Raw genomic sequence first — 21919 nt, 5'->3', positions numbered from 1 at the left:
AGTCGAATAGGCAAGTCGATTCAGACAACTTCTGTTTACTCGATATAGTTTACTAATCGATTGCTTTATCTCGGCAATATATTGCTTGACACCAATTGATTGTTATCACATAACAATCGATTGCTCAAGCAGCAAATCGTATTTGGGATTTAGGGTTTATCAATCAATTGCTACTTCTTGACAATCGATTGCTAACCATAATTTCAGCCTTTTCACAACTGAAATCACATCTTGCTTGGTATCTGATTGACCTCACTCTATTAAGACTTCCTTTGCTCAACATCTAGTCATCCTTGACCTATCAAGACTTTTCGTTGCCTAATATCCGATCAACCTTAACCTATTGGGATTTCGCCATTGCCAAACATTCGATCTTCCTCAACTTGTTTTGACTTCTTGCTTATGCTTAACATCTGGTCAATCATGGCTTGTAGGACTTCTCCGCTATTAAGTGTTCGATCAACCGTGACCTACTTAGACTTTTTTATTTTGTGCCAAGTGTCCAATTCTCCATTACATACTTAGACTTTCCATTTTGTGCCAAGTGTCCGGTTCTCCATGATTCATTTGGACTTTCTATTTTGTGTTAAGTGTCCGGTCCTCCATGACCCACTTAGACCTCCTCTTGCATACTAAGTGTCCGATCAACAATGATCCACTTGGACTTCTCATCTTGTGCCAAGTATTTGGTCCTCTATAATCCACTGGACTTTCTGTCTTATGTCAAGTGTCCAATCCTCTATGATCCACTTGGACTTTCTCTTGCATGCCAAGTGTCCGATCAATCTTGACCATTTGCACTTCTCCACTATCAAGTATTTAGTCAATCTTGACCTACTTGACTTTTCTTCACTGTCAAGTATCCAATCAACCTTAACATATTTGTCATCTATCTAACATATTGATCAAATATCAAAACCCAACTCGAGTCAAACTGAATTTAGTCAGACTAGTCAACTTTGACATGAGATTGATTGTGTTAGGACCTTGTGATCTAGAGGGGGCATGAATAGCTCCGATCACTTTCGTGTGCTAGTCTACAATTCATTAATACACAGTGGAAATACAATAACACAAAACACAAGAAAACACAAGCACAATACAAACTGATTTACTTGCTTCACCACCTCTCAAGGCAACCACATCCAAGGCCTAGCCCTAGCGAACTATTCCCGCTATTCTTCTCCTTATTGGATACCTTCCGAAGGTGGAGAAGCCTCTTACAATATGATCTTGCAACAAAAACAAGCAAATACAAAGATACAAATGAAATCAAAATAAACACGTTTATACAAGTGATCTTTGCTTTGGATGCTTGTTGTTACTTTGAATTGTCTTTTATTAGTCCGAAAATGCAGCAACACTTTGTCCTTAAACTCTTAAGAATTAGTGTCGAAAATCTCCGTGAAATCCTTCTTTTATAGCCTTTAGGTCATGGCTGATTTCTACCTATTAGTCGATTGATCTTACCCATCAGTCGATTGATCCATTGTAGATTTGAATGTTACTCTAACCTATTAGCTTAACGACTTTGTCCATCTCAACATCATTCGACTGATACGTTATATTTGAGAGGTGTCCTAAGGCAATCACCTTACAGTTACACTATTTATTAGATAAATAACAATTCATTATTTGAGTGCATATTTTCTATATATTTAATTGGATCTTAAACTCATTTATTGAATGGCCGCAATACAATTCATAGCATGAGAGAATTTATGATTGGATCACAACTAGTGAGCGTCTCTACATGTGTAATTATGAATACATTAAAATTATTCCTAGTCGATGAATCGTTGAGCATGAACGTCATCAATTCTATTGAAATTAGCACGTTTTAAACTCCTTGGTTTGCCAAACAATTATTTTCACTAGCTGGAGACATTGGATGTTGAGAGTTAAATATAGATGCTAGTTAAAGGTAGCTAGTTCATTGGAGTGACCTACCTTAAAACTTCATATAGTTCTATACATGTCACATCCCGAGAGACAATCGTCCAAAAAATTTTGACAGCATCTCCCCAGTAACCATGACAATTTCTTGAATACATGTATACATAAAGGCCCACACGTCCTATCCATACTACATAATATGGATTTATGTATAACTAAATAATAAAAATGTGACCCACTCGGCCACTCACACATCCTAATGTAAGCATAACAATGTAAATCTAAATCTAAATCTACACAACTACTAACGAATAAACTCGAAAAGTAAAGAAATATGAAGTTACGCATGAGGAAACATAAAGGATACAACTATAAAATCACGGATAAGAAAATACTATAGTCTCAAAACACTGATACGAATCATAAATCCGAAAGTAAAGAAGATAGAATAGAAAGTGTCACAACTCTATACTAATACATTCACACACAAAGACATAACAAATATCCTCTGCTGTGAGATGGCGTGACTGGCAGGATCTCCTCGGCATCAGTTGTAATCTCTTACCTGATATTTGGGAAGACAGAAAAATCCCAGGGTCTGAAGAAGTGAGTACAGGATACTGAGTGGATAATCAGAAAAGACAGTGCATGATCAAAATATATAATCAATAGCACAGGTATACAACAATAACAGGAATCAACATGTGATCAATAATAATCTATAAGTAGTATATATACCAAAATGGATCTCATAAAATGCATCAATCCATATGAATGATCATGCCATACCGATGTATCAATTAATAAACAATCATGTATATATCCACATTCCAATGCAATATATATATATATATGCACAGTCCGATACATAATATCAAGCACGCAATACAATGCAAGCATATGCATGATGCAGCTGCCTACACTCTCTCCAGTACTCACGTGTCTATATGAGATTGAGGGCGTTCGACATCCAAATGGTCATACATCTAACCCTACAATAAAGTAGCATGGTGACCCAACAATAGGTAGCCATTTATAGCTACGTACATCCTATGGTCAATGTTTGCCCTCTAATACTCATCCCTGAGTATTACTCTCATACTCTCCGAGTACCACCCCTCATCGGTGTCAAGGTCAGAACATCGACTGGCTACGTACAGGCCATACTGTTAGAATGTATACTATAACCTAGCTTTTGTATGAACATCTATTTTGAAATAATTTGAAATGAGAATCACTTTGGTCAAATATTTACATTTTATATTTCTGATATATGTTAATGCAGTTGTCCACTTAATTTATATTGTAGATAGTATAGTGTGTGGTGCCACATAGAAGATCATGTTATAAGTTCTTTATAAATTATAAATAGTAGCTCACAACCAAGATGGATTGGGACAAACCATTGGAATGGTTGTAGTGTAATTAGTATTAATATATCTTGACTATAAAATTATACTAGTACACTTTGTATGTATTGAGCAAGATCGTTTGAGGTTGTTCGATTTATACTGACTATATAATCGAACTAGACCTCTATTATTATAGATGTGCGTTCTCTTAATTTTGATATAATAACAAGCATATATACTTAGTATTTATTTCTTTAACTTGTCAAAGGGTAAGATTTATTCCTTAAATCAAAAGGCCTGATGAGTTGGGAGATAGTACTATTTATATGGTGTGTTGTTGATTATAGAAGGAATCTGTGTCTTAATTATTTAGGCTGATGATGTCCCCTTGAGGAGCTCATAAGAATTATCATGTAAACCCTGCAGGTGGACTTAGTCCGCATGATAATAAAGTTGAGTGATACTACTCTTAGAATTAGAAGTTAATTAATTGAGTTGTCAGTAATTCAATTAATTAACGGACATACGATATCTTAAACACAGGGAGATTAATGCACTCATAATAAGAAGGAGCCCATATTGTAATATGGGATTGGTGCGGTAGTTCAATAATAACCCTTTAGTGGTATGGATTATTATTGATGGATTTGAGTTGGGTGTTCAGGGAGAACACAGGAAGCCCAAGCCCATCAAGAGGCCTAAATCAATTCCTCCTCTAGGTCCCTATTGTAGCCTCTGGATAAAACCTTGTATCCATCCAACAAGAATTATGTTAATTTTGTTATCCAATAAAATTCTGTTATCCAATAGAATTATGTTAATTTTGTTATCCAACAAAATTCTGTTAATTCTGTAATTTTTTCCTAAACTTCCTAAAGAGGCAAGCCTATAAAAGGGGAGGAGAGGAGGCGCCTAACCAAACAACATCTCTTCTCATCTTGTGCTAGGGCCGGCCACCCCCCCCCCCCCCCCACCCTTGGTGTTTCTCCTTGGCTTTTCTTCAAGCTAGGGATGGCGCCTCCTTTAGTGGTTTTTCCTTGTTCATTCTCCTTCTCCTAGGGTCGGCGCCACCTTGTCCCTCCTCTCTATTTCCTAGGGTCGGCACCCCTAACCTAGGTTCCCCTTGGTTGGTGGCGGCTTGAAGAGGAGAGGAAGAGAAGAAGCCTTGCTTCTCCCTTGGTTGGTGGCGGCTTGGAGAGGAAAGGAAGAGAGGAAAGGAAGAGCAAGAGAGGAAGAAAGGAAAGCAAGTTGGGTGGTTTCTCTTGGTAGATCGTCGCCCACACGATGTCCAAGAAGAGGAGAGGAATACAACAGAAGATCAAGAGGTCTTCGGGTAACGAACCATCTTCTATACAATCTACAAAGGAAAGGTACAACTATTTTATTCTGCTGCGTAAGTTATTTTTCTTTTGTATGGATCCTGAATACCAACACAAGAGGTCAACGATCTTATGCTTCGATCAAGGTGTGCTTCGATCGGTCAAGAACTTGCTTGATCGATCAAGCACATGTCTGATCGAAGATCTGGGTTGCTTGGAAAGGTTTCGTCCCTATAAAATTTTTATCTGGCAGAAATTGAATAGGACGAAATTTTAGGCACCTTCAAGTGGTATCAGAGCTAAGTTCTGGCTCTGTGTGATTGGTTTCAGTTAATTTATGCACTTTTCATATATAAATTTAGGTAGGAAAATAGTAGGATGTGCAAATAGATTAACTCTGTGGTTGCAGGCATCCTAGTTCCAACTATTATTGCCTAATGTGTGTTATATATTGTGTGTTGTGCATGGATGTAATGTATGATTGGAACCCTCGGGCATGTCGAGGTTGTTGTGCATGTGTGTAATTTTAATTTACTGTTCGATCTAGATTACATGTAAACTCCTTCGTGGAGTATAAGATCGATGGATGTAAATTTCTTTTTTATTGCGGCTTGTATCTTTGCTATGCGTGGTGCTATTTTGATGACCGAAAGCACAGCTGAGAAGGAAGCAAGATAGACTTGACTACATGTTCCATTGGCAGCATATTGAAGAACAGCTGATAATTGAAGAGGCCATAATAGTTAGAAATTTATTTTTTTCATATTTATTGCATGTTGTTTTGATATGCTATTATATGCTACTATGTGTGTGCATGTTAAAATTTCTCATTTCAAATAACTAAGTGGGAGAGGGATTATTTAAATAAATCTCATGGTCTCCATTACTAGTTTGTAAGTGATACATTCAAACTTGCGCGTTGGCTTTAAGTGCCTTCCTCCATATCGGATGAGTTTATTTGCGGATCACTAGATCAAACTTCCTTTATGGATGATTATAGGAAATTATTTAGGAACGTGTGATCTTCTCCATCTGAAGGGGCACAATCCTAAATAATGGACTTAGTATCAAGTAATGGTATACACTTAGACGCATTTAATAGTATCCTCCCCATCGGAGTTACTGCTATTATTCATTTGAGTGACCCCAAAGTATTACATGTTAAGAGTACAGTACTCTTGGATACATGTACAAGTAACTTGAATCCACAGGACAAGAAAGCAGCTTGGGCTAGGTGTGACGTAGTCAGCCTAGTGGGAACTGACACATAGACCATGTCCTGAACCAAGCGGGTATAAGACGGTGAAAGGAACGAGGCACGATTCAGTGGAGCTACTGAAGGGTTTAGAAGATGTTCTGGAATCAATCGTTGATTTTTTGGTCAATTGGGGATCATGATGTATTACTAGGTGTCACTCATGATCGTTCCATAATTAATAGTTAATTACGGATGACCAACATAACCGGAAACCTATTGGGTCACACGTACAATAAGTTCTCCGAATAACTTAAAATGAGTTTGAGAATTGGATTCTCAGAACGAGAGAGATAAAGTCTGGTTGGACTAGACAAAGGACAATATGATGGAATTCGTCTTATGAAGATGAAACGAACGAAACTGATTTTGTTTAAATCAGAGACCGTTTGATTAGTGAACCAAATATTTTAGTTTTGAACTGAATTGAACCAACTTGGTTTGGTTCATGATGGAAGAGATATTGGCCAAACGGATGCAATGAGAAGCTTCGTCTTGGGAAGATGAAGTGAATAAAACTTGTTTGGGTCAAATCAGAGTTCGTTTGGTTAGTGAACCGAGCGAACCAAACGAATACGGTTCGCTACAGTAAATCTAATCCGTTTAAATGATTTTGGTTTATTTGTAAAGCCGATGTGGGTTTTAGGGTTTTTGCCAACCCAAAATTATTTTAGGCTGTTGCTTCCTCAATAATAAAGATAAATCAACTATTAATTTTATCGACCGCTGCTCGTGCCAAGGCGGAGAAGAACATAGAACGGCGAGTGCAAGGTGGCTTCTTCCTGGCGGGCGCGAGACAGCTTCTGGCTGGCCTGAGGCAGCTTCCGACGAGTGCGAGGCGGCTTCCGGTGGGCGCGAGGTGTTTCTTCCCGAGCGGTGAGGCGACTTCCATGTTGGCACGAGCGGCGACCAGTGGTCGGAACATGGTTTCTAGCGGGCGCAAAGAGGACATCCGCTCCTTGCTGCTGCTCTGTTTCCTCGCACGAAGTTTAGCCACCTTACTCGTTTCGTGATACCAAGCAGAAGAAACCAGATGCCACTCCGATTCCTATCTGCTGCCGGTTGAAAGCTTGCCGCCGAGAGTTTGGTTGTGGTAGCTGAGGAGTTTCTCTACTTCTGAGTGTCAAACAAAGGATGTTTCCAACTCACCACATGTCGAACAGAGGAGTTTCTTGCTTCTTTGCTAAACAGAGAAGGTTCTTTCTTCTGTTGCCGGACATATTGAATTCTTTGTTTGTTGAAAATTGTTTTCAACTACTGGAGAAGTCATGTATAGGTTAGCCATCGAATATTTGTCCATTATTATCGGAATAGTTCCATCATGATGTCCAAAGGTTTTCGACGGTCTGTTATTGGCAGTCAATAGTTGACCACCGAAATTATCTCGGAGAATACAATTCTCGATGATAGTTAGAAAGCCCCGGAACGATCATAACAAACATTGTTGCGTGATTTTTTGAATAAGGCTTCTCTCGATTCGATCGTCATCGATCATCGGCTAGTATCGAAGACGATGACGCGACTCGTGGCTTCCGAAGCCGTCTAGATGGGAGCTTAGCATGGATCACCAATAGAGGTGGGACTTCGACAAGGACCGCTCGATTGATACTAATCATGCTCAAATGTCGATACCGTCAGGTACGCATTTAATTGAATAATAATTATTATTTAGAAAATTTTAATTTCTTGCATGCCTTGTACACCATAAAGTTATGTTGACAAGATAGTAAAATTAATGGGTAAACCTCCTCTTACAAATGTTTGAATTCGTATACGTCCACACTATCGTGGCATACAAAATTTTCGGTGTTTAAGGTATTGGTGAATTTAAATTATATTGTTTAAGGAATCAATATTATTTTAAATTCTAAAGTTTTGACTAAATATGTTATTTTGTGATTCTCAGGATTTCATTATGGCTTTCAATCCACTTGCTGTTATTCTAAAAGAAAACAAACTTAATGGTCCTAATTATATTGATTGGAAACAGAACTTGGACATTGTCTTAACTGCTGAAGAGTACAAGTTTATACTTTTCGAGGTCTGTCCTAGCGTGCCTAATAGAGATTCTAGTGAAGAGGAGATAGAGAGACATAGGAAATGGGTTAAGGCAGATGAGATGGCGCGGTGTTACATTTTGGCTTCTATGTCAAATGTGCTGCAACATCAGCATTAGGCCATGCCTACTGCCTATGACATGATGCTCAATCTCAAAGAACTCTTCGGACACCAAAATCGGGCTGTCAGGCAGGAGGTCATGAGAAACTTAATGACGACCACCATGACTGAGGGGACACCCGTGAGAGATCATATCCTCAAGATGATGGCTCATTTAAATGAGATGGAAGTCCTTGGAGCTGAAATCGATGGGGAAACCCAGGTCGATATCATTCTACAATCGCTGCCCAAGAGTTTTGAGCAGTTTCGCCTGAATTACAACATGAATAAAAGGGTATATTCATTGGCGAAACTTCTGACAGAACTCCAAGCAGACAGAAGGGCTATTTCGTCAAAGTTCTCAAGTTCACATTGCTGAAAACGTTTCTGCTTCTAAGCCGAAAGGCAGAAAGAAGAGGAAGAAACAAGTTGGTTCGGCAAAGAAGGTGATTGGACCTCAAGTGGCTGGGCCGCAGGCAGGTGTGAAGAAGCCAAAGGGCAAGTGCTTCACATGCAAGCAGTCTGGACATTGGAAGGTGGACTGTCCTCGCAGAAAGGAGAACAATAAAGGTATATCTTATTCATTAGTTGTTGAAACATGTTTAGCGGTGTTATCTACCAGTACCTGGTGTGTAGATACGGGAGCCACTGATCATGTCTGCAATTCATTGTAGGGGTTCCAGGAAACCAGACGACTACATGAAGGGGAGATTACCGTCTACATGGGCAATGCTACGAAAGTGGCGGCTATTGCAGTGGGAGATGTTTATTTATCTTTTGAGAGAAATAAAACTTTGATTTTGAGGGATTATCTTTATGTACCATGTTTTAGAAAAAATTTAATTTCAGTTTCTAAATTACTCTGTTTTAAACCATACAAGGACTTTCGAAGACGACAAACTCGCCCTGACTCCTCCTGAGCAAGAAAACCAGAAGGTTACTTTATATTCACTTCTTATTGAAGATCTCCACGAAGAAAAACATTTTTGATATCAAGTTGATGTAAAGGCCAATGATGAATAGTAGCCATTGAAATAAACAATCAAATAGATATCAATTTTACAACAGAATAAAAAGTGTCAGAATACTCTACACTATAGGTCTAAGCAAAGCCCTTTGCGACAAGACGGACTTTTAATCTGGCAACTGACCCATCTGGGTTGACTTTAACTGTAAACATCCATTTGCATCCAATGGCCCGTTTCTCTGAAGGTAAATCAACCAAGTCCCAAGTGTCATTGTCATCCAAAGCATTCATCTCCTCTATTATCGTATCATACCAATCAAGATGAGATATGGCTTCACGGATAGTTTTAGGAATAGAAATAGAGTCAAGTGAAGCGATAAAAGAATAAGAGGAAGACGATAGGTCATTATAAGAAACAAAAGAAGTAAGATAGATACACTGTCATTTATCTTTACGTAACACAATAGGGAGATCACTTGGAACTGGATCAACTGACGAAGGAAGAGGTGCAGGACCTGAATCAAGAGGTTGACGCTTGGAGTAGACTTGAATAATACAAAACTTGACATCATCCGATTCCGAGACGAGTGCGAAGGATTTGACAGAATATACCAACAAATCATCATCTTCCTCTTGACAAGACGGAATAGATGAAGATTGGAAATAAGGTGTCTTCCATGAAGGTAACATCAATTGAAACAACATATTTGATAATAATGGGATAATAACACATATATCCTTTCTGAAGACGAAAATAACCAAGGAAAATACACTTTAAAGACTTGGGGTATAATTTAGTAATATGCAAACTAACATCCAAAACAAAACAGGTATTATCAAATATCATAGGGTTAACAAGAAACAAGACTTATTAGGAAAAAATATTTTATAAAGGGTCTCACTATGAAGAACACAGAATGACATGAAGTTAATGAGAAAACATGCTATAGAAACTGCATCAGCCCAAAATGTTTTGGGAACATTCATTTGAAATAAAAGGGCTTCTGCAGTTTCAAGAAGATGTCTATTCTTACATTCTGCCCAAGAGGTTTCATAAAGCATGTCATTCTGACCCATATAAGATTGAAATAAATCGGACGTATTTTCTTTGACATTATCGCTTTGCAAGGTGCAAATGGACACATCGAACTGAGTTTTAATCTCAGCGTATAATGCACAAAATAGATAAAATAAATCAGAACGACTTTTCATTAAATATAATCAAGTTACACGAGAATAATCATTCACAAAAGTAATAAAATACCTAAATCCAGATTTAGACAAAATATGACAAGGACCCCAAATATCAGAATTAACTAATTCGAAAGGAATAATAGTACGTTTATTTACTCTAGGACTCGAACTAAGACGGTGATGTTTTGCAAACTGACATGACTCACAATCTAATAAAGATACCTTATTATATTATGGACAAAACTTCTTAAGCAAAGAGAGAGATAGATGATCCAACCTACAATGAGTCTCGAAAGAAGAAGTGACACTCAAGCAAACAAAAAATTTTAGAAGTGATGTGTCAAGAATATAGAGGCCTCCAGACTCATGTACTTTGCCAATAATCTTCTTTGTCAAAAGATCTTGAAATAAATAATGATTAGGAAAAAATGAGATACAACAATTAAGATTACGAGTTAGTTGACTGACAGAGAACAAATTAAAGGATAAATTAAGTAAATATAAGACAGAGAACAAAGAAAGCAAAGGGGTAGTATTAATAGTATCAGACCCACAAACATAAGATGGTGATCCATCAGCTAAATTAGCAGTAGTAGTGTTAGCTTTGGAATGAAAAGTAAAAAAGAGACTAAAATTACTTGTCATATGATTTGTGGCACCAGAATCAATGACCCATTTGGAAGATGAGGAAACAAGACATGCGTTGTGTTTACCTAAATCAACAATAATAGTGACAGAGAAAGATGAAAACTTGAGTGATTTCTGATATTCTGAGAACTTAACAAATTCATCTATTGAGCTAAGAACTGATTTATCAAAGGCATTATTGGTGGACACAATATAGGTCAAGCGTTTTTGCTAATTTTTATACTGAAGCTTTCTATACTCAAACTTTGTATGACCTGACTTACGACAGTAGTTGCACAAAATATCACCAGAATTCGACATTCAAGCTTGAAAGTCCTGTAAGCCTCCTCCTTTGTTTCTACTATGACTAGTTGATATTCTAGGCATATTAGTATTGCGATTTACCAAATCATCACTAAATGGAACGGGTGTAATACTTTCTGTACGAAGAACTCGACTAAATACATCTTGTAAAGAGGAAACCTTAGAACCAGAGAGAACTTGTGACTTAGCAACCTTAAATCAAAAGATAGGCCAGCGAGGAAGCTCGTAATAGCCATCTACTCTGATTGGCATTGTTGAACCTTCACATCAGGACTAAAGGGCAATAACATATTAAGTTCCTTATATATCTTCTTGAACGCCATAAAATAATTGATTAAAAGTTGATCTTGTTTTTCCACATGGTAAAAGGCTTTGCAAATCTCATACATGCGAGTGAGATTTCCTTTTCCAGAGTACAAAAATTCCAAATAATCCATCAGTTTTTTAACAAATTAATAATGATTTATCAAACCAATTACCTAACTATCAATACAATTACAAATCTGAAAGAATAAGCGAGCATCCTCTCTAAGTCATGTCTGCTTTGAATCATCTTTAGGAGGATCATTAGTCAAATATCATAATTATCAATACTCCATAAATAAAAACGAACAGTCTTACTCCAATCTAAATAGTTCGAACCATTCAACTGATAGTCTGTGATTTTAGACATCACAGGCACCACATCCATCATAATAGAAAACTTACTCTTATCCATAAGACTTTATCCCAAAGGAAGTCAAATAAGAGAAGAATCTGAATGAAGGCCAAGACATAACGGCTAATGAGCGGCGAGATGAGCATGAGGTCGCGAGCTCGTCGTGTTGGTGCGCAAGCGTCTGAGGCAAACGTGAAGGGGTTCATGGGATGTGTCAACGAACAAAGGAAGAAGAGGCGGCGGTGGTCGCCTTTGTCACATACTGATAGGTGGAAAACAAGAGGGTAGCAACGGCAAGGATGGAACCCTAATTTTGAATCTCTAATGCTCTAATACCATGTTACTTAAGGTAGAAAAAGAATATATCACTTTATTAAAGATGAGGTATATTTATATACGAGACTAGAAATTCATCTTAGAAAACTATCTACAATTTGGAAGCTAATAAAGCTAAGTAATAGCTATATATATATATATATATATATATATATATACACACACCGCTAATAGGTAGCAATTAGTGATAAAGAGGGATTATAATCAAGCATCATAATTCCTACAACTTAAAACATAGTAGAGGATCAAAAACATTAGCTAAGAAAACAAACATCAACTTTAAAATCGAGATGACTATAAGTCCTATCATCACAAAAATACTGCTCCATTTCATATCCAAAAACATGACACTAACTTAAGTGTGGTTTATGTCAATTAATTTGCATCATTGAATAGTCTATAAGTAAGCAACTTCAACTTGCAATGTAAATGAAAAAGGTTGCCAGGTTCATAACTTCCTATTATAAAGAGGTCAAATCAAGGAGGAACCATATGAAGTTAATTTTCAAAAGAGTATGGAAATTGTTTGAGCTACAAAAAATAGATACTAAGAAGATAATCTTCAAGAAAGAGAAACATTAAGGGGGGTATCACCGAATACTCTTCTTTTCACTGTGAACATTGTACCAAAATAATTTTCCAACAATGTACTCGAAAGATTAAAAAATCTTCCAATATTATGGAAGCTAAGTTCATATAAATTGCATCTAAACTTAGATCTCACCCAAATTTTTTTTGTCCAAATTTGCAAACAATGATTTTTTTTTTATCATAATCCACTTAAAAAATTATTGTCTTTTAAATTAAAACTCTTTCTCAATAATATATCTTCACTTGAACATATCATTAAAAAAAATCATTGTCCAAGTGAATTATCGGGAGAAACGATAATACCTATTGTATTTAGCAATTTCCATTCTCTCCTTCAATGAAATCCTTTGAATCATTTTGTATCAATCATTAGATAGTCAAAAGAACTAGGGTTTGTTCCAGAAAGATATTGTTTTGGAACTGACCACTACAGTCAAAACATAAGCATGGAACAACAGTCATTACCTTCAATGCAATGCCACCACTTGATGCTCCTGATGCTATATTTCCATTGATGTCAATGCAGACAGCCCCTACTGTATCCGCAATAAAATCTTCCTTTTCATCTGTTTTCATGAATGGACATCCATCCAGTTTAATTTATTGCAGTTACTGAAGAATGGTCTTCCACCAGCATTCAGAATGCAAAAACGGATGAAGAAAAGTTATATGCCTTAACTTGTAAACAAGATTTAGGTACATACATATTAGCCCTCCATGGAGTTTGAATACTATCATGGTTGAAAAATTCACTAACAATTTACGTCTGCTATTAGGTATGAAAATAAGATAAATATTACACAAGCAAATGTTTGTATGAAGTTATATACATGCATTTCTTATCATAACTGATTAGCCATCAACTACAACTTCGGAACTTATCTAGCATCTCTGAAGCTTTTGGTATTAATGATTAGCCTATCAAAATTTTGTGAAATACCAAAGAACATGTAAAAATAGTTAATCATTATGGGCCTATTGTTTAACTAATCATTATGGGCCTGTTCATGCAAACGGCATGCCTATTTGGCTTACACTCTCTTTACTCCACCCAAGATGTATTCATTCGGTTAAGAGATTATGTTACATAATTTTTTTTAGAAATTACGAATTTTCCCAGTTGATCATGTGTTTTATGATAAGTGGTTATTGAGCCAAATCTAAGGTGTACCAGATACAAGTAAAGATCATCTCTGCTGATAAATCTTATCAGTACAGGTACCATCTTTTATGTTTCTGCAAAGGTCATATGGACCCTATTACAATCCAATACATGAGTAGTATTCTTGTTTGATTGTGGCTTGTGAGAGTGGATGCTTCATAATTCCTCCAGAACATGCAAATGCAGGGCAAGCCCATGCAAGGTTTTGGTTATATCAGATTCCACAAAAGAATACAAATGGAGCTTAACACCATATCTGTCCCAGTTATATTACTAATCTGACTAGCAGTCACTACTTCGAAAAAATATAATATCAGTAAATAACCAAATTATTCTAACTCTTCTACCCATACCTTACATACACAATTGAATTTTATTTCTTTTATAGGTGCCATGATAGTACAATAAAGCAGTTACTTCACTTCCTAGTAACATATTATTAGAAGGAAACTTAAAATAAGTTTGTGCACTATTATTTATCAGAAGATCATTCAATAAATATCATTCACTCATCAACAGTTCGACAACATGCATGATGGAGAAAAGAATAAAGTAAGATATATTGTTTACTTTTAGAAGTACCCTAGAAGGTGATTGATTAATAGCACTAATAAAATCACACCCTCAAGGTCGGATTTATTTGATGCACAGACCCTTTAATTATGCTTGGAAATTTTTAAGTAATACCAATATTAACACCTGGATATAAGGAAGCATTAGTTTGAGGTTAATTGCGCACAGGATGCAAATGTAGCAACACTTAGGATTTCATTACAAGAAGGCTTTAGTGTATCCATTACGAGTTTCTCATAGTTGGAGCAAATTAGGAACTTTCTATGACAATGGTTAGATCAATCAAAAACTCACCACCTAATCTCCTGGAGCATTGTCTGTAGACTGAAAAGGCATGGGGAGCTGGGATTGCTAAATCTGAGATTGACCAATATGGCATTGTTTTGCAGGTGGTGGACGATTTGGCTAACAAAGCCATTTGACTTGGGTAAGGCTCCTTACGTTGAAAACTATCTCCAACCTAGCATCTGGATGATTGAGGCTGATAATAGATGGTCTCAATTTGGAAGGAACTACTGAAACTCATGATTTTTTGCTATCCAAGTATTACAGTGGCAGAGGGGTGAGATGGGTAAGATCTGTTCTGCTTTATGAGATGGCCAGATGGTACTTTGCTGAGAATGCAGATGCAGGATATATACTCTGTGGGTGATTTGAAGATGATCTCGGTACGGGGGTGCTAGCTTCAATTGTCCTCTAGAGGATTGAGTTTTCTAAGGCCAGTGAGGGGAGCTGACACTTAGGCACTTGTTGGGAGGATTCAGCAGCCAGCTGGGATGGTTGGGATATTATGCACGTTTGAGATGAAGTGGCAATGGAAAATTCAGTGTTGCTACAGATTATGAAAAGTTGGCGGATACATAATTTCTGCAATGTTCTGTTTCTTTTGTTTACTGGAATCTGATGATTGCTTTTAGTTCCCAGCCATTTGGCCTCTTCAGGCTACAGATGGGCATGCTGCAGCCTGGAATTGCTTCACATTTCTAGAGCTTTTGTTGTGTTGATGTTGGGTACTTACTCTGGTGGTATTTGAGTAAGAACATGTAACTTAAGTGGGTGTTTAGTTGTTTTGTATGGGAGGGTTGTGTGTAGGAGTGGGATGATGGAGTGCTCTCATTATCATATCATAGTATTGAGGGAGTGGCTCTCACCTGAATGATGTCCAGGGAGAGAATGTAATGATGCTGTTTTTGTGCTTAACCTGATTGAAGTGACCTTGTTCACTCATCATTTTCAAAAAAAGAAGGCAGCAAAGAAGTTTATATTTTACTATGGCTCAATATGCAAAGCTACTACAGTTTAAGAGCACCTTCTAGCAAAGCTGCACTACCACAAGCAACGGTGGGCCTTTCATCAGGACATTCACTCTTTTTTTCAGCATCGGCAAGCATTGATTTGTATTTAATCCATTGTGATTTTGCTTTTTCTGTCACCAGCCACTGGTTCAAAAAAAAAGTTATTTTGCAGCCTAGCAGGTAACCCGAATAAGAAAAAAAACACAATATTAAACAATCAAGACACCAACAGTTTAGTTCAGCAACACAATCCATCAGAAAGGGAAAAAAATGATAGGGAAAAGAAAGGATGGCATACAAGCTCTGCTTCTGAAATACTAACAGGCATAGTTATGCCCTTTGACTTGCCCCATTCACGTGCGCCTTCACCAACCAAGAACCTGAATGAGTTCCACATAGAATAATAGTCAGTTACACCACAGAGATAGAAATGATAGCAAGCCATTGAATTAACCACCGCAGATGGAGTACTGATTTATGCATCATACAGTCCGATCCCATCTGACCATGAAGTGGTTTGAATACATAAGTCAGGCCATACAACATCTATAAAATCAGACCTAGCTGACGTTTTGAATGTTCAATACAAGATCAAAGGCATGCTGCATAATGTATAGTTTTTATCTAATTGGTGCATTTCACATGTTAGTTCAGGAAAACATATGGAACTGACACAAGTTGGCTGGAACCAGTGCAATATAATCCTTCTTTGTCAAATAACTTTAAGATGCTTACAATTTAGCAACCTTGTATGTGAGATGTGGTGTAAACAAAAATTCTGCAGTTCTCTCTTAGGGAATTTAAGTGGGGAAAATAACATGTTCAAAGGCAATCAAAAAATTTTATAGTTAGAAGAGTTGCATTTAATAAAGCGCATAAAGAGTGGAGGTAAATCAAAGAAAATATTAATCAATGGAGAATAAGATTCACCTAGACAACCCTAAATAGTTGAGCAAACACCAGCTTGATGACGATGAGACAATGACATACATTTAACTCAACAGAAATATCATCCAAAATTGCATGAAAATTTGGAAACACTTGTGATTATTAATTAATTATGTTAAAAATAAATCGAGACAGATAAATCTCTAAAAGGATTGCAGGCTTGTAGCTAGTTTCAGTTGCAACCAACTTTCCCAGTATAAAATCTTGGATTATCCAGATGCGCCAACTTGCCAAGTTTTATACTATTAAGAATGATCGTAAAGGCATCAGGTGAGTGACTAGCTAATTGAACAAATCAGACTACATTCACCATATGAGGTGCTGAAGTTTGAAACAACGCACATGAAAGATATAAATACATGAAAATTTCTAAGAGCGGACCTTACTGACAAAAAAACAGCGCAAGGTCATCAATGTGAAAGTGTCAAGTGTTAGTTTGTTACTATATTATTCTGAATTTAAACTATTGCTGGCATAGCTCAGACATAGTTGATAAATAGGTGAAGTAATCTTTTTGAGAAACTAAGTTGGAGGGCTATGAGAATAAAATAAGAACTCTTCTTCTGTACAGAAGCACCAAATGTGAAAACAGAATCAATATCTATAAAAAGACCATGTACATTCATTTTTGTCAATATTGATATAATATTACATTGGAGGAATTCGACCAAGCAAGGATGATCCAGTTGTCTGTTCTTTAGCCAAGTTTCTAGCAATTTCAATGGCATTTCGTACACCTGGTCTATGAGAATAAAGGGATCAAGGCCTGAGTCTCTTCTGGCACAAAAAGTTGTTGGAATTCAATCATAAGTTAAACGTGTTAACACCTCTTACAGCTCCAACTGCACCAAAAGCTCCAGAACACCCATCCATGATACTTGCATCACATTCTACATGACCATGTTCTGTCAAGTTTGAACCTCGGCCTGCATTCGTGGTTGGATCATCCTATAAAAAGAAAAAAGTAAGTATCACAGCCATGTTAGGTATGTCATACCCTTGTAATGATAGCAAACCAATAAACCAGAAATGGATATGCAACTAGACATCTCACTGGTCATACTATGGAGGTCCTGAACAATTCATAGTATGTGAACACTAAAATTGCTGAAGAAGATTTTTTTACAAATATTACCAGCATAATCATTGTATAAGTTGACAGTTTACAAATATTCTCATCATGAATGAAATTCAATGTATTATAACTCCAAATATTAAGGTTTCATCTTTTTGGTAATATCAACCTTTTAAAGATTGGCTTAGGTGGAGGCTGCATAGGCACAAGGACTGCGTTGCATATGAAACATGAATTTGTCTTCATTATGCAGGGCCAGATTATCTAGGCAGCTACATATGTAGCATATGAATCCACTTCATCATGTGGCCTGCATGTCTGACACTCGGTACAAAAATTGTGATTCATTGGGATTGAACTAGTTTAGGTTTATCAAACCAAATAAAATATCCTAAGCATTACTTGCCTTGGTTCCTTATAAGCTAATTTTTCTTACAGTGACGTATAAGTGTTAATTAAAATACTTCTTTACTTATCAAGCCGAGCTGAACTTATTCAAGCTTGTTTATGTACTTATTGAGCTAGTTTGTTAAAAATCTTATCGAGCTCAACCTTTTTATCAAGCTCAACTAACAAATTTGTTGTCCTTATAAATTAGTTAAACATAAACTTTTATTATTTTTTATGTTTAATATATTATGAATAATTTCATATTATAAAAATTTATAAATTTTATGTATTTGAATAAGAAATAAATTTATAATTAGATTTTACTTAATAAATATGTTTATTCATAAATTGTTCATGAACTTTGTACATAAATGTTAACTAACCAAGCTTACTAGTGTTCAAACTTGTTTTTTTTTTTTACTATTGAACATACATAAATGAGTCTTATCAAGTCAAATACCAAGCTTATTCACGAATATTCTTTTCATTTACAGTCTTACACATCATGCCCACCCCATTTGATGAGAATGAAAAACAAGTGGAAATTTTGATCCAATTCTCATTTCCTTATTATTGTTCTTTATGTACTGAAAACCAAATGAACCCTTGGTTGGTAATTGTTCTTTACTCTGTCATGCATCTCACTTTCAAGTTTCAAAATTAAGTGCAGTAAATGAAATGGTGTTTAATTTAGCTTTAAATTCATTTCTCTTGAGTAGATCATCACAGCAAGGACCCATCTCAGGTAACAATTCTAGGTTGTGCAGTTCTGAGCACAGAAAATCCTGTACTTGCTAATCAAAATGGACTAATTGTTTTCTCCATTGCTTGAGGAAATTCCAGAATCTTCTTAATTGTCCTGAACACACAGAAAAACTATACATAGAAAGTTTGAGCCCAAGTTCTAGGTCTCTCTCTCTCTCTCTCTTAACCTAAGACATTGAACACTTGCAAGGATCATAGGTCTGCATTTGTTATGAAATTGTAGTGATTAGAAGGAATATGTCTCGAGAAAATATATAATATGAATGTCTGAAAGCAGGTAGTCTCACATGTTTTTCTTCCATGAAAATATAGGGCCATAGGTATTTAGCTGCCATGAATTGTCACAAAATGAATTATCATGAAAATACAAGGCAATAGGTATTTAGCTGCCAAGTTACATAAAAAAAACTAGCTTACATAGGAAAATTATTTTTAAAAGTCAAAAAAGGTATCAAATATACCTCCAACACTTGGATGGCAGCTGAAACAGCATCTACACATCCACCGTTACCCTAGAAACAACAGAAACCATCAGCTAAACCAAACAACATGGCCTGAAGTGGAACATAAACAATTTAAGAAGCAAATTGAAAACAAACTAGTTTCAATTGGATGGCAAAGAAACTGAACACTACAATCAAAAGGCATAAAGAATAAAAAGAAGTTACTAACTCATGCATTATCTTATAACCTAGAAAACCAGAGTACAAGATATATCCATGGAAGCATGGTCTAGAAACCCATCTATACCACCCAATACAAGAGGTAAGTATCAGTATAATATGATGTTGATTCTCGAATATCCAATTTCAGATGGTCCACAGGAACCACCTGCTGTACTCTTACAAGGTATAACAACTAATTTAAAATGGTATACCGCTGCCTAATGCTCAGTCTATGTCACTGGGTCCTAGCTGCAAATGCAATGGTGAAAAAATGACTAGTTTGGTAAGAGCCTAAATTTTAAATGGTAATTAGAAGAAAGAAACTTAAAAATAACCTCTGCTCATTTTATACATAATAGCTGTCTCAGTGGTTATGGAGATAAAACACCCAGTTAGGGGCACCTGACACTGGACCATCTGGATTGTAGTGCACTGATCCATAGAGCATCTACACAATATCCAACACGGACTCATATAGGCACAATACCAAGATGATAAACCTTGCATAGCAGTATATTATATTACATTGGATATAAAACTCAAGTGGTGCAAGCATACCTACCATCCAAACAACAGGATATCAATTAAGGAAAAAGCTCTTTTCTGAAAAGGAAAAGTTGCAATTTGAAAATTAATGATTTTCATAGATCTCATTTCAATTTAAGCATATTGCAAAAGTTAAAATTAAAAATGTATCTACAAATTCATTTGGACTTCTTAACTAGTAGCTCAAAAAAAAATTGACATGACTATTCAGGGCAACCAATGTAGCAAAACTTTAAGTTGCATGAAACATAAAGTCATTTGAGGTATCTAATGTTTTATTATATGTTTATGTAATTAAGAAAATTATAAATACAAAGTTAATAAATAGATGGTACAGTGGTGGCATATACAAAATAGTCATCTCTTTCTACTTATTCGTTTGATCACTGTTTGCCAAAGAATTATCATTGACACCAATACCCGCAGAACTACAAATAATGCAAGATAAATTTTTGCTTCATAAAAAGTAAGGTACGTTCAAGATTTTTAAATTTTTTGTATACTTTTAAATTATCAATAATCATGATGAAAAATAATTTTAACTTAGTTTTGGGCGGTAGATATAGATAGTTACATATGTGGCATTTTCCAAAGAAATATAAATGCAATTTCCAAAGTGGCAGTCCGTTTGAAGTTTGGACGTCAAAACTCCCAACAATAGCATTAATAATAAGGATAGATGAGCAAAACGAGACTAAGTGGACTACATTTTAAATTTACATTGGTTTCTTTTCCACGTTGTAAAAAATTCAACTTGTAACAGCCATTGACATTCACAAACACAGCCAAAACAGTGGATTCGATCAACCAGATAATTGTTCCTCCCTCAGGATCGCAACCCAACAACATAGCGAGGCAAGACGTTGGGGTAGAAAAAGGGCGGCTCCTAGAAAAGGGGGAAAAAGTGCAAAGAATACCGCGCGAAGAACCGCCGCGGCCGCGAGGCAGGCGCGCTTCATCACAATCCTGTAGGCCTTTTCGTTGGTAGGAGAGTGGAAACCAGCGCCTACATGGACGGCGACGAAGAACCGATTGGTGCTCCCTTCGCTCTTGCCGTAGTCCGCCATTCCTCGCTACTCGACTCGCTCGCGGCTGAACCCAAAAAAAATGGGGTTTTGGTTCGTAAGATTTTGTTATTTCCCCAAAACATGGAAAACACTTTCACTTTAGCCCCTCAAACTTTAAGCGTCGTAGATCTTGCCCTTTCTCCAAAAATTCCCAAGGGAGGTAATTCCCCCTTATAAAATTCCTAAAATGTCCTTTTAATATAAAGGTTTTTTTAATAACCCAAGTATCCATGCTTCGCCTGACTATTCCTAGAGGTGAGCGGTCCACTGAATATATTCAGAAACACTTGCAGTAGTGCATCGATAGTCGATCTTCGTCGTTCATATAAGATCATTCCAACATGAGAGCTTCGACTTTAAAAGAATATCCTCAAATTTGAAGTTGTTGTCTATGTTCATTTTATTTCATAACGGATAGATTATATTTGAATATGAATATTGCAATTGGATAGGAGCTAAGTTACCTAGACAACTGCCCCTATGATTATAGTGTGATAGTAAGAGATAAACGTTTAAATCTCATCCATGATATATTACACCTAGACAGTTTGAAAAAATTATGACACTAGGTCGTCCGTTTGAATTCATCTACGCTTTTCAATTTACTCTGATGGTTGATAAAAAAAACTTCTGTGGGACAGGATTAATCACCTCCAGTATTAATCGGATTGTAAGAATTGGATACTTGAATTATAAATAAATTACCTAGACAACCCATTTAACTTAGTCACCAAAGTATCAACTTTAAGGAATTATA

At 36.4% G+C, this 21919-nt stretch overlaps 1 protein-coding gene across 2 annotated transcripts in view; it reads right to left on the bottom strand.

Annotated features, from left to right (window-relative positions):
- LOC141812175 (putative threonine aspartase) overlaps nt 1–21182 on the bottom strand; it is a 53783-nt gene extending 32601 nt beyond the window's left edge. For both annotated transcript variants that reach the window (XR_012600251.1, XM_074700209.1), the window contains exons 1-7: nt 21013–21182; nt 19346–19396; nt 17482–17602; nt 17307–17391; nt 16005–16086; nt 15721–15850; nt 13142–13242 (exon numbers count right to left, since the gene is read on the bottom strand). Coding sequence is in view for 1 of the 2 variants with exons in the window: in XM_074700209.1 (XP_074556310.1) it covers nt 13142–13242; nt 15721–15850; nt 16005–16086; nt 17307–17391; nt 17482–17602; nt 19346–19396; nt 21013–21162 (720 nt within the window). In the remaining variant the exon portion in view is untranslated. The remainder of the gene's footprint in view (nt 1–13141; nt 13243–15720; nt 15851–16004; nt 16087–17306; nt 17392–17481; nt 17603–19345; nt 19397–21012) is intronic.
- Between the last annotated feature and the right edge of the window lie 737 nt (nt 21183–21919).

This window comes from Curcuma longa, chromosome 18 (genome assembly GCF_044706935.1).
Source record: "Curcuma longa cultivar G26 ecotype Majalengka, Jawa Barat chromosome 18, ITB_CL_G26_1.1, whole genome shotgun sequence".
NCBI lineage: Eukaryota > Viridiplantae > Streptophyta > Magnoliopsida > Zingiberales > Zingiberaceae > Curcuma > Curcuma longa.
This window is presented reverse-complemented; position numbering and strand designations above follow the sequence as displayed.